General features: G+C 41.8%; 1 protein-coding gene across 5 annotated transcripts in view; it reads left to right on the top strand.

Moving 5' to 3' along the window:
• The window catches only part of kcnab2a (potassium voltage-gated channel subfamily A regulatory beta subunit 2a), a 319177-nt gene extending 310584 nt beyond the window's left edge, over positions 1-8593 (top strand). For all 5 annotated transcript variants that reach the window (XM_068017207.1, XM_068017211.1, XM_068017208.1 and 2 more), the window contains 2 exons: positions 6472-6560; positions 7528-8593. In XM_068017207.1, coding sequence (XP_067873308.1) covers positions 6472-6560; positions 7528-7617 — 179 coding nt within the window. In that variant the 3' untranslated portion in view covers positions 7618-8593. The remainder of the gene's footprint in view (positions 1-6471; positions 6561-7527) is intronic.
• The last annotated feature ends 4731 nt before the right edge of the window (positions 8594-13324 follow it).

Here is a 13324-nt window from a genome sequence, read left to right as displayed (position 1 = left end):
TGATGGATTTCATCCTAGGGTGTTAAAAGAAATGGCTAGTGAGGTAGTTAATGCATTAGTTTTAATTTTCCAAAATTCCAATGTTCCGGGGTACTGATCCTTCCGGCGTGACAGAGGTAAGAAAGGATATCCCGGGGGGAATGTCCAGCGAGGCCATATGGGTAGAACTTAGAAATAAGAAAGGGGTGATCACTTTGATGATATTCTATAGGCCCTCCAATAGTCAGAGGGAAGTGCAGGCACATATATGTAGGGAAATCACAGATAGGTGTAGAAATTATAGGGTTGTAATAGTAGGTGATTTTAACTTCCCTAGTATTGACTGGGACTGCCTTAGTGCTAAGGGATCAGATGGGGAAGAATTTGTTAAGTGTGTCCAGGATAGTTTTCTGAAGCAGTATGTGGATGACCCTACTAGAGATGGGGCTACACTCGACCTCCTCTTAGGAAATGAGGATGGGCAGGTGGTTGATGTATCAGTGGGGGAGCACTTTGGGACCAGTGACCATAACTCTATTAGCTTCAAGATAGTTATGGAACAGGATAGGACTGGTCCTCAGGTTGAAGTCCTAAATTGGGGGAAGGCTAATTTCGATGGCATCAGACAGGAACTCTCAAAAGTTGAATGGGAGAGGCTGTTTACAGGTAAAGGGACATCTGGCAAGTGGGAGGCTTTTAAAAATGAGATAGGAAGAGTTCAGGGCCGGCATGTTCCTGTTCGATGGAAGGGCAAGGCTGGCAAGTTTAGGGAACCTTGGTTGACGAGGGATATTGAGGGTCTGGTCAGGACAAAGAAGGAGGCATATGTCAGGTATAGGCAGCTGGGATCGAGCGAGTCCCTCGAAGAGTATAGGGGATGTAGGACTACACTTAAGAAGGAAATTAGGAGGGCGAAAAGGGGCCATGAGATTTCCCTGGCAGATGAGATAATGGAGAATCTTAAAAGATTCTATAAGTATATTAAGAGTAAAAGGGTAGCTAGGGAGAGAGTAGGTCCCCTTAAGGATCAGTGTGGCAATCTATGTGTGGAGCCACGGGAAATGAGCGAGGTCTTCAATGAATATTTCTCGTCCATATTTACCGTGGAGAAGGTCATGGAAGCTAGTGAGTTCAAGGGAGGGAACACCGATATCCTGGAGCATATCAATATTTACAAAGGAGGAGGTGCTGGAGGTTTTGAAGCGCATTAAGGTGGATAAATCCCCAGGGCCTGACAGGTGTATCCTAGGATGCTATGAGAAGCAAAGGAGGAGATTGCTGGGGCCCTGGCAGAGATTTTTGTATCATCGTTAGCCACGGGTGAGGTACTGGAAGACTGGAGGATAGCTAATGTTGTGCCTTTATTTAAGAAGGGCAGCAGGGATAAGCCAGGGAACTACAGGCCGGTGAGCCTTACATCACTGGTGGGAAAGTTACTGGAAGGGATTCTGAGAGACAGGATTTATATGCATCTGGAAAGGCATGGTCTGATTATGGATAGTCAGCATCGCTTTGTGCTTGGGATATCATGTCTCACGAATTTGATTGAGTCTTTCAAGGAGGTGACCAAGAGGATTGACGAGGGAAGGACGATGGACGTTGTCTACATGGACTTTAGCAAGGCCTTTGACAAGGTCCCGCATGGTAGGCTGGTTCAGAAGGTTTGAACACATGGGATCCAGGGTGAACTAGAAAATTGGATACAAAATTGGCTTGGTGATCGGACGCAGAGGGTGGTAGTGGAGGGTTGTTTTTCAGATTGGAGGCCGGTGACCAGTGGTGTGCTGCAGGGATCGGTGCTGGGCCCTCTGTTGTTTGTCATATATATTAATGACTTGGATGTGAATGTAGGGGGCATGATTAGTAAGTTTGCAGATGACCCCAAAATTGGTGGTATAGTAGACAGTGAAGAAGGTTGTCTAAGGTTACAACAGGATATAGATAAAGTGGGCAAGGGAGTGGCAAATGGAATTTAACGCACACAAGTGTGAAGTGATGCATTTTGGGAAGTTAAACCAGGGCAGGACATATACAGTGAATGGCAGGGCCCTGTGGAGTGTTCTTGAGCAGAGAGACCTTGGGGTGCAAGTACATAGTTCCCTGAAAGTGGCAACACAGGTAGACAGGGTGGTGTAGAAGGCGTATGGCATGCTTGCCTTCACTGGCCAAGGCATTGAGTACAAGAGTTGGGACGTCATGTTACAGTTGTACATGACGTTGGTTAGGCCGCATTTGGAGTACTGTGTGCAGTTCTGGTCGCCGCACTACAGGAAAGATGTGATTAAGCTAGAGAGGGTGCAGAAAAGATTCGCAAGGATGTTGCCTGGTTTGGAGGACTTGAGTTATAAAGAGAGCTTGGATAGGCTGGGTCTGTTTTCCCTGGAGTGAAGGAGGCTGAGAGGGGACATGATCGAGGTATATAAAATTATGAGAGGCATAGATAGGGTAGAGAGCCAGAGTCTGTTTCCCATGGTAGGGGTGACTAAAACTAGAGGGCATAGATTTAAGGTGAGAGGGAGGAGGATTAAAGGGGTAAATTTTTCACACAAAGAATGGTGGGTATCTGGAATGAGCTGCCTGAGGAGGTGGTGGAGGCAGGAACAGTAGCGACATTTAAGAGCCATCTGGACAGGTACTTGAATGAGCAAGGTATAGAGGGATATGGAATTAATGCAAGCAGGTGGGATTAGTATAGATAGGTATTATGGTCGGCATGGACACGGTGGGCCAAAGGGCCTGTTTCTATGCTGTACGACTCTATGACTCTAAAATTCCCTAGATTCGGGGAAGGTTCCGTTAGATTGGAAAATGGCAAATGTAACTCCTTTGTTCAAAAAGGGAGGGAGACAGAAAGCAGGAAACTACAGGCCAGTTAGCTTAACATCTGTCTTGGGGAAAATTTAGACGGTATTATTAAAAACAGTATAGCAGGGCATTTAGAAAAAGTCACGGTAATCAGGCAGAATCAACGTGGTTTTGTGAAAGGGAAATCATGTTTAACCAATTTATTGGAGTTCTTTGAGGGAGTTACATGTGCTGTGGATAAAGGGGAACTGTTGGATGTATTGTACTTAGATTTCCAGAAGGCATTTGATAAGGTGCCACATCAAAGGTTATTGCAGAAAATAAAAGCTCATGGTGTAGGGGGTAACATATTGGCATGGATAGAAGATTGGGTAGCTAACAGGAAACAGAGAGTAGGCATAATGGGTCATTTTCTGGTTGGCAGGATGTAACGAGTGGTGTGCCACAGGGACCTGTGCTGGGGCCTCAACTTTTTACAATTTGTATAAATGACTTAGATGAAGGGACCAAAGGTATGGTTGCTAAATTTGTTGATGACACAAAGATAGGTAGGAAAGTAACTTGTGAAGAGGACATAAGGGGGCTACAAAGGGATATAGATTGGTTAAGTGAGTGGGCAAAAACCTGGCAAATGAAGTATAATGTGGGAAAGTGTGAAATTGTCCACTTTGGCAGGAAGAATAAAAAAGCATATTATCTAAATGGTGAGGGATTGCAGAGCTCTGAGATGCAGAGGGATCTGGGCATCCTAGTGCATGAATCGCAAAAGGTTAGTATGCAGGTACAGCACATAATTAGGAAAGCTGATAGAATGTTATCGCTTATCGTGAGGGGAATTGAATACAAAAGTAGGGAGGTTATGCTTCAGCTATACAGGGCATTGGTGAGACCACATCTGGAGTACTGTGTACAGTACTGGTCTCCTTATTTAAGGAAGGATGTAAATGCGTTGGAAGCAGTACTGAGAAGGTTTACTAGACTAATACCTGGAATGGGCAGGCTTGATTGAAACATATAAGATCCTGAGGGGTGGCTGTGGAAAGGATGTTTCCCCTTGTGGGAGAATCTAGAACTACGGGTAACTGTTTAAAAGTAAGGGGTTACCCATTTAAGAAGGAGATGAGAAGAAATTTTTTTCTCTGAAGGTCGTGAGTCTTTGGAATTCTCTTCCTCAACAGAGGAAGCAGAGTCTTTGAATATTTTTAAGGCAGAGGTAGATAGAGTCTTGATAAGCAGAGAGGTGGAAGGGTATCGGCGCAGGTGGAAATGTGGAGTAATCAGTTCAGCTATGAACTTATTGAATGACAGAGCAGGCTTGAGGAGCCGAGTGGCCTACTCCTGCTCCTAATTCGTATGTTCATATGTAACTCCAAGCCTCAAACTATTGTTTCCAAGATGTTTGTTTTCTTCAATACTTTTTTAATTGAAAGGATTATTGTATTTAATGGTACAGCTTTTAAGGTTTAGGTTGTGTACAGCTGTTAATCCTTCTAATTGAGAATGGAAAAGAAATAAAGCACATATCAGACCAAAACCTTCGCAATTTGTATTTGTGGAAACTGTACCAAACGTTAAAATCTTTAGAAGCCCATAAAATGGTAGAAAAATAAATATATTAGAATATTATAGTATTACATATAATAGATTTTTGGGACCCAAGACCTAGATGTTGGAGTTTGCAGGTTGGGAGAGATGCCTTGCAGATGAATAATTGCTTTTCTCTCTCCTTCGGGGTAAATTTGCCGCTGTTCTTGTACAACATTTAACATACTCAAATACTAAATTCTCCGCTATTTAAAGCGGATTGACTAATACAAATAGCACGGAGAAGTGCTTGGTACGAGCGTATCAAATACCCGTATGAGAACCAAAACATCGCCTCAGAATAGATCCTGTAATTGAAACTAACTGCCAAAAGTAAAACCTTTAGTGAATACAATTCTTTCTCATAAAATTAAGTACAGAAACTACATTAATTTAAAAGGTGAAAGTAGGTTCAATTTCCCTGCCCCTCCACCATTCCTTCAATCTTACCTATACTGCTGTGCAGTGGTCCTACACAGGAAAGACCTGAGACTTCTGGCTCTGAATGACCAGCTTGAGACCTGGGAGCAGTTGATTTGCTCGGCCTCGCAACCATCAGGGAGTTTGTGCGTACAAAGCAACATCCAAACGGCCACTGAGACTTTAAGCTACATTAAAAATCTCTCTTGCACATCTTGGTGGAAATCTCACTTACACATGCACATAGATGATTGAAAAGATGATGAAAAGTTGGCAAGCAGAATGTTCCCTCAGACCCTAAATAGAAAGAGTGCATTGTTACAGCCAGGTGAGGAGGGGGTCTCAGACTCCCCTCTTGCCCTTCCTCTTATTTGACTGCAGCAGGGTTTATTCTTTTTAAATAGTGATTGTGCTTGCCACCTCTGAGTGTTTTACCATTTTACTTTTACTGTGATTGTGAAAGAACCAATCAGACAGGTTTTCTTGAGTTTAAACAAGAAAGAGGTAGGTTTATTATACTTAACGCTCTAACCCCGATTTAAAAATACTAAAAAAAATTGCTACACATTCACGCACACATTCACATACACACAAATAGATTTGGTGGTTGGATTAAGGTCCAAAATAAATGGAACTTAAATACTGTGAAGTCTGTGAAGTGGATGATCCGGTAGTCCTCGGCTGAAGCTGTATTCTTGAAGTTCTCACTGGTCAAAGTGCACTTTGTGATTGGCCTGCTTTGCTCAGGGTTTTCTTGAAGGCAGAATTGTAGTTGACTCTCTTCCCCTGGCCACTGGCTTTAGCAGTTTGTAGGCTTGGAGGGTCCACAGTTGCAGACGGTTTTCAAACTTGATGTTTTCTGAAAAAAGAGAAAGGGAAGCGCGCAGCTTTCTCTGCTGCTGCAGTCTCTGAGTTACTCCTTGTCTTCTGTCTGTGTAACAAAACTTCCGTTTTTTCAGAGATGGACAGTCACATGGTTCTCTCAATCATCTTTGTTTTTATTGAGATACAAGGTTCAGAATTGGCTCCACGGATTCCAGGATGCCAGTATTTACACAGAGGGGTTTGCTCTTTCAAAGTCAATGTATCAGGATGGCCTTAACTGTCGTGCTAATGAAGCAATCCTAGGTAATTCAATTACTAAGAGCAAGCCATTGTTCTGGGTCCAGGGCTTCTCAGACTTCTGTCTGCAGTTCAGTCTCCTGGTATTTCAGATGCAAATTGCTGTGGCCATCTTGACTGCTAGTTTTTAAAAAGTTACTGTAGGATTTTTCCCATTAAAAGTCTAATGTCAGTTTCCAAATGATGAAATTAACATTACTCATTTGGCATATGGGATTTTCTTGACAGCATTTTAAGGTATTTTCTCCAAGATGCTGGGCAGGTGTCATCAGACAGAGACAACAGCCTCCAAGCAGCAGGCTTCCCATTTTAATTTACTCTTGTGCCACCAGTGATTTGAAATGTTCATAGGAAGAAGACCCATGCTTTCCACTGCTTCTCAGACAGCTGTTCTTGAGTTCAGTGTCTCATGTCCCAGACAACATTGCAGGTATGGAGCTCACCTCCTTTTATGCTGTTAGGTGGTACTGGACGTAACATGGACCTGCTTCTGACTATACATTATCAAGATAAAAGCATGTACAGTATTCATTGTCTAATCGTCCTGTGTTCTTCTTGCAGCCTGGTGTTTAAGGAATGAGGGAGTTAGTTCTGTGCTAGTAGGAGCTTCCAACACTGAGCAACTTTTGGAAAACATTGGAGCAATACAGGTCAGTATCTCAGCTTAGTCAAGCAGCTGCTGTTGTCCTCAAAGACACTGCAGCAGCTGTAACCAGCTTGTATACCTTGCTTTTGGCTGTTGAGCAAGATCTGCACTTCCTGCATGTATAAACCTACGTGAATACAAGTATCGAATCTATATTGTACAAAAATTGCATGGCATTTGTAAAAGAGACAGATTGATTGCATTCGCGATGGGCATCATTTACCCTGGAAGAATGAAGTGTTGTTAATTTTCCCATCACTAGCACAGCTTGTCAATTCAAATAATAGAAAGTTAGTCAGTTAGCTGAAGACCAGACGAGGTTACAGTTTCAAGGGTAACCTGTTACTGGAACGCCCCAAATCTTGGTTGGCTTCCTCAGATTTTCTTCCCCTCTGATATTTCCAGCATTTGCAATTGTTTTTATTACTTGTTTTTTTTTTTCTCTCGCCACTTCGCCCTTACCTGCTTCTCTTCTAAGTACTTGTTAGGGTACAGCATCTCACTCAAATATCCTTTCTTCCTGCAAATGTCGATGTTCAGAAACAGCAAACTATTCAATCGCAGCCACCCCAAATCCTGTTCTCAACCAACATTCATGCCTGCACACTTCCAGCAGGTTTTGCTGGATCATTTTACCCAGGAGTGCAGACTATGTAGTCTGCTTCTCACTACCACAGTTGAGATAGGGTAACTCAACAGAGACTAGGGACCTTCTTGGTCTGTGTAGTTCTGCTACTCACTGGATGAACTAACTGAGCCTTGCTACCTTTTGTTAGTTCAAATATTGTTTTCTTTGCTCTGAAGGAGGGCTGATACTGGATGCCTGAAATGGAAAGTTCTTGATTCCCCAAGACAAAATTTCCCTGCCATAATGAGCACCAAATTTATACAAAATAAGCGTGAGTGTAGTTTTATTGTGGTTACAAAGGCTTTGGGGTAAAATGAAACTTACTGTTAATTCTTCCCCCCAGGTTCTTCCCAAGTTATCCTCATCAGTTGTGCATGAGATCGATGGTATCCTGGGAAACAAGCCGTACAGCAAAAAGGATTATCGATCCTAATGAGGGATTCCAATGGGCCTGGACTGTTATCATTTCAAAAGTAATCTTCTTTGCCTGCTTGAGCTGTAACTGAAGTTAATACCAGTATGCTTCTGACAAAGGAATTAAACTTCAAGTTCCTGATGCTACAGAAAAGGATCAAACAAGAAAAAATATGCCACAAACCAGTGCGGGCAAGGCACAGCTGGTTCAATGGCCTGTCTGTTACCTTTGCTATTTTTTTAAACTTTTTTTTTCTTAATGCAAAATATCACAGGGTTGCAACAGGTGTGGCATTAAAATTAACATCCAATTTGACTAGTTTTCCCTGTGATGAAAAACGTGTTGCACCGATTATTTCAAAGAAGAGCTACTGCTGTATATTGAATCTTGTTGATCATGAGTATAATGTAAGGCACTCTGCTGGAACCTGCATTTAGCAGATTTGACTGTAATCTAATTGCTTCCTAGGAAACCAAATCAACCAGGGTTTTTACCCCAAAAAATAGTGTTGTGAGGTTCTAGATCTGCACACTTGTGTATATGTTATATACATGCAATTATATATATATATATATATCTATATATATATATAGATATATATATATATACATATTTCTATATAAAAAATATGGGCCACATGCTTGGTGACCTTTCAGAAGCCATCTCTGATGCATACATCTATTAAGTGTCAGAGATGCTGATTTAAAAAAAAAATTAAAAACTTAATGATATAACATAACTTTGTGACACAATTGAGCATTGTGTCCTGACAACCTGCTGTACATATGTGACGGTAACAGAGTTTGGTTTTACTTGCCAACAACTTGTAGAACTGTAGACTTAAAACAAGCAGTGGCTCTTGCCTGATCTATGCATGAATCTATTCTAATCAGGATCCGTGTATATGTATATGCTGCTGATTATGTAAATGCTATGAATTCATGGGCTGTTTTGAAAAGATCATATTACAATAAAGAGACTGATATTGGATAGATTGGGGATTGGACATTCAAAGAAACTATTGCACTTTTATAACAGGCCATTATTTTGAATGCTTTTTCCCCTTTTTTTGTTGTTTTTTCCCTCCCTTCCAATCCTGTTACCCACCCAGTGTAATATAGAGCAAGTGGCATACTGTCTGAGGTGCTAACCTTTGATGAGACATTAAACCAAGGTCTGACCTGACTGTTCAAGTGGTTCAAACATATATTAAAGATCCAGTAGCACTATTCAAAGAGGAGCAGGGAATTCTTCTAGCACCTTGACCAACATTCTTCCCTCAACCAAGTGGGTGTGAATATACACCAATAAAAAGACACACAGTAACTGTGTTAAAAACAGAAAGTGCTGGAAATACTCAACCGGTCTGGCAGCATCTGTGGAGAGAGAAACAGTTAAAGTTGCAGGTCTGTGACCTTTCATCAGAACTGTGTTGTTTGGAGTTCTTGCTGTGTGTATAATGGCTGCCATATTTACTCAAAAAGCAAGTGTTTCTATAAATTCACTTCAGGTGAAGCTTTGAGAGATGTAATCCAGACCCTATAAATGCACATCTTTCTTTTAGCCATGTTGCTCTTTTGCTCCTGATCAACTCATTGTGCTTCCTAAGGCCACATGAGGACTGGTTGGGGAGTAGGGGGTAAAATGTTTCCTTTTACAATTCCATTTAACAATGCAGCTAACATTTTAACCCCTCTGAAGACCAGTGCAGTTCTACTGAGCCATGTTCGAGAATGATAGATTAAATTGCCCTTAAATTGTGAATTATTAAAACATTTTGCTTATAGAGCTCAATCTTTAGGGAACAGGATCATTGGGTCTAAATGTTAAAACAATCTAAAACCCCTGCAACCACAAGAAGTTCTGGTTATTTTTTCCCAACTCCTCCTCAAACCTTTCCTGAGGCATTGACACTTTGCTAGGATATAGAATAATACAGCACAGAAGAAAGCCATTCAGCCCATTGTGTATCTGCCAGCTCTTTGGTAGAGCTATTCAATTAATTCCACTTTACTGCTCTTCACCCATAGCCCTGTAATTTTTTCCCCTTCAAGTATTTATCCAGTTCTCTTTCGAATGTTACTGTTGAATCTGCTTCCACCCACTCCCCCTCCTTTCATGCAGTGAATTCCAGATCACAACAACTTGCTGTGTTTAAAAAAAAAATGTTTTTTCATGTCACCTCTGGTTCTTTTGCCAATTACTTTAAATCTATGTACTTTGGTTACTGACCCTTCTGCCACTGGAAACAGAACTATCAAAACCATTCATGATTTTGAACACCTCTACCAAATTTCCTCTTAACCTCCACGGCACTAAGGAAAACAACTCCAGCTTCTCCAGTCTCTCCACATAACTCAAGTGTCTCATCCCTGGTCCCATTCTAGCTTATCTCTTCTGCTCCCTCTCCAAGGCCTTACATCCTTCTGATAGTATGGTTCCCAGAATTCCAAAATTGAACACAACACTCGAGCTGGGGCCTAACTAGAGATTTATAAAGGTTTAGCAGAACCTCTTGCTTTTGTACAGTATTCTTTTATTAATAAAGCTAAGGAGCCCAAAATGCTTTTTTAACATCCTTCTCAACTTGTCCTGCCACCTTCAAAGATTTATGCACACACACCCCCAGGGTTGTTCCTGCACCCCTTTAAATTTGTATCATTTAGTTCATATTACCTCTGCTCATTCTTCCTTCCAAAATGTATCACTTCATGTTGTCAGCAAACTATTTAACCACATCTGAGCCTCACCTTGTCTCCCGGTAACACTTGCAGCATGAATCATTGGATAGCAAATGGGACTGGGAACCCTGATTGAACATCTCACTATACCAGGATCACTCAGGTCATAAGAATATAAGAAATAGGAGTAGTTCATTCAACCCTTCGAGCCCGCTCTGCCGTTCAATGAGATCATGGCTGATCCTTCTACTTCGACACCATTTTCCTGCACTATCCCTGTAACCCTTGATGTTTTTAATAGGTAGAAATCTGTTGATCTCAGTCTTGAACATACTCAACAACTGAGCTTCTGCAGCTCCTGGGGCACCTCTGATGAAGAAATTCTTCCTCATCTCAGTCCTAAATGGCCTTCCCTTTATTCTGAGACTGTGGCCCCTGGTTCTGGACTCCCCAGCCAGGGGAAACATCCTTCCTGCATCAACCCTGTTGAGCCCTGTAAGAATTTTGTATATTTGAATGAGCTCACCTCTCATTCTTCTAAACTGCAGAGAATAAACGCCCAGTCTATTTAATCTTTCCTCATAGGACAATCCCTCCATACCAGGAATTAGTTTGGTGAACCTTCGCTGCACTCCCTCTATGGCAAGTATATCTTTCTTTAGGTAAGGAGACCAAAACTGCACTCAATACTCCAGGTGCGGTCTTACCAAGGCTCTATCTAATTGCAGTAAGACATCTTTACTCCTATATTCAAATCCTTTTGTAATGAAGGTCAACATACCATTTGCCTTCTTAATTGTTTGCTGTACTAGCATGTTAGCTTTCTGTGACTCATGAACAAGGACACCCAAGTCCCTTTGAAATTCAACACTTCCCAGCCTCTCACCATTTAAAATATAGTCTGTATTTATGTTTTTCCTATCAAAGTTGTTATGGCCAGGTGAGAAAGAGGTCTAAGGTTCCCTTTCAGCCTTCACCTGGTCTTACCATAACAGGGTTTAATTTTTAAAACACTGTGTTTTTAGCTCCCCCTTGGTGAATCCTTGTTCACCACTTTTCAATTATAAGGCAAAGAAACCAGCACAAACAGGTGTTCTTAGGTTTAAAGAAGAAAATTGGATATTTATTTAACATACTTAAGCTCTAATTCGGTTGGTGCTTACGGATACACAACGCGCCCACGCTAGCATGCATACGCGATACACACATGCAAATAGAGACAGAAAAGAGCAGGAGAAAAATAAAGTGGAAAAATTTGAGGCAATATCTGAAGAGTTTTTGATACGGTTGTTCGAGCTGACTGTTGAGTCCTTGATTGTAAGTAGATCTTGCTTTTCATTGGGGCCCAGTAGTCATCTTAAACCTTGCTTGTTTAGGAGACTTTTCTCTCTTGAGCTTCATGTTTCTGAAGTGAATTCAGAGGCTTGTGAGAAAGAGATGGGAGCAGACAGGAAAGACCTCTTCAATCCATGAACAAACAGTCTTTCTGAGTTCAAACTGTTTGTACAATTCAGAAAACCCCAGTTTGCCAAGTGGGTTAGTCATGTGACTAACTGGCCTGACCATGTCTTGGATTGTATCTCCTTAGCAGTCTCTGGAATGCTCCTCTTGCACACAATACCTGGTGATCAAGGTCCCTTGTGGGTTGAATGTGTCAGGGAATGGTCTTGTCCTTCCAATCACCCTCTGTTAATATGCAAATATCTTTTCCAGACACGGCTGATCTATTTAACAAGTCCTTTCTTCACTCCAGTAACAGTGTCAAATCAATGTTCATGACAAAATTAATGTGCCTCATTCTTGGCAGGTGGGGTCGAGCATGACACCTTTACACCCAGCGGAATGAAATGCGATTTAAGAAAAGGTGCATTTCATTAAAAGGGTCAAGAGAATATATAAGATACAGAAAAAAACATGCATTTCTCTCATTCATTCACAAATCCTGAAACTTATTACAACTGCGCCCCCCCCCCCCCCCCCCCACTGCTTTTTGGCATACCAGTAAACATGTTCTTTTTGGGGGAAGTTTCTCTTCCGTTTGCCCATTTCCATTACCTCCTGCTGAGGTAATTTTTTTTTCAGAAGAGTCAGTAGTGGTTGGGTCTATCCTGCACTCTCTTTCAGTGCTTTGCTGAGTCATGCAAAGGCTTTTGACTTTGGGGGATGGGTGGGTTCTCTTTGGTTCTGACTGTGGGGGAGGATTCTTTGCTAATTTCCCCTTTGTCCCAGAGGACACTCCAGCCTGCAGGTACTTGTGCAGATCCTACTGCACGCCCCATGTGGCACTTCGACAGGTGAGGCATCACCTTCACAGTTTCTCTGCCCCCTAGAAGTCTTTATTTGTCTCTGCAGGTTCCTGTAAATGCTGTTAACAACTCTGGTGGGATGCTTCTAGTGTCTGTATTTACATAGGAGGATGTGGGGTCTAAGCTTTCACATTTTTCGGGGTTAGTAGAGCAACACCCTGTCTGGGTCTACTTCTAACCCTGTTTCTGCTTCTTCAGATCCAAGGGAAAAATGGTTGGCCACTAGCCTTAGGAATTCAGACTTCCTAGCCTTGCCACGTACAGTGATCCCACACTGCTCAGCCATTTTCCTCAACTCCTCCATAGACAGTGCTTTTAACTTATCCCAAGTTACTTCACCCTGGCTTGGGGAGCTACTAGCTTCAGTTATAGACATGTTAGTATTCAAGCACACACAATCACAAGAAAACCTGTATTGAAATCTTGCTCTTTTTTGTTTGGGAACAATTTTGCTTCCCACTTCCAATTTCTCTCGTTTGTTTGTGGGTCAATTCCGGACACGAGCACACAAATTTCTGTTATGACCAGGTGAGAAAGGAGTCTAGGAGTCCCTCTCAGCCTCCACCTGGTCTTACCGTAACAGGGTTTAATTTTCAAAACACCGTGTTTTTAGCTCCCCCTTGGTGAATCCTTGTTCACCACTTTTCAATTATAAGGCAAAGAAACCAGCACAAACAGGTTTTCTTAGGTTTATAGAAGAAAAATTTAAATTTATTAAACTTAAGCTCTAATTTGGTT

This window comes from Heterodontus francisci, chromosome 37 (genome assembly GCF_036365525.1).
Source record: "Heterodontus francisci isolate sHetFra1 chromosome 37, sHetFra1.hap1, whole genome shotgun sequence".
In the NCBI taxonomy this organism is placed as follows: domain Eukaryota; kingdom Metazoa; phylum Chordata; class Chondrichthyes; order Heterodontiformes; family Heterodontidae; genus Heterodontus; species Heterodontus francisci.
The sequence above is the reverse complement of the archived record's forward strand: the minus strand, read 5'-3'. Positions and strand labels throughout refer to the sequence as shown.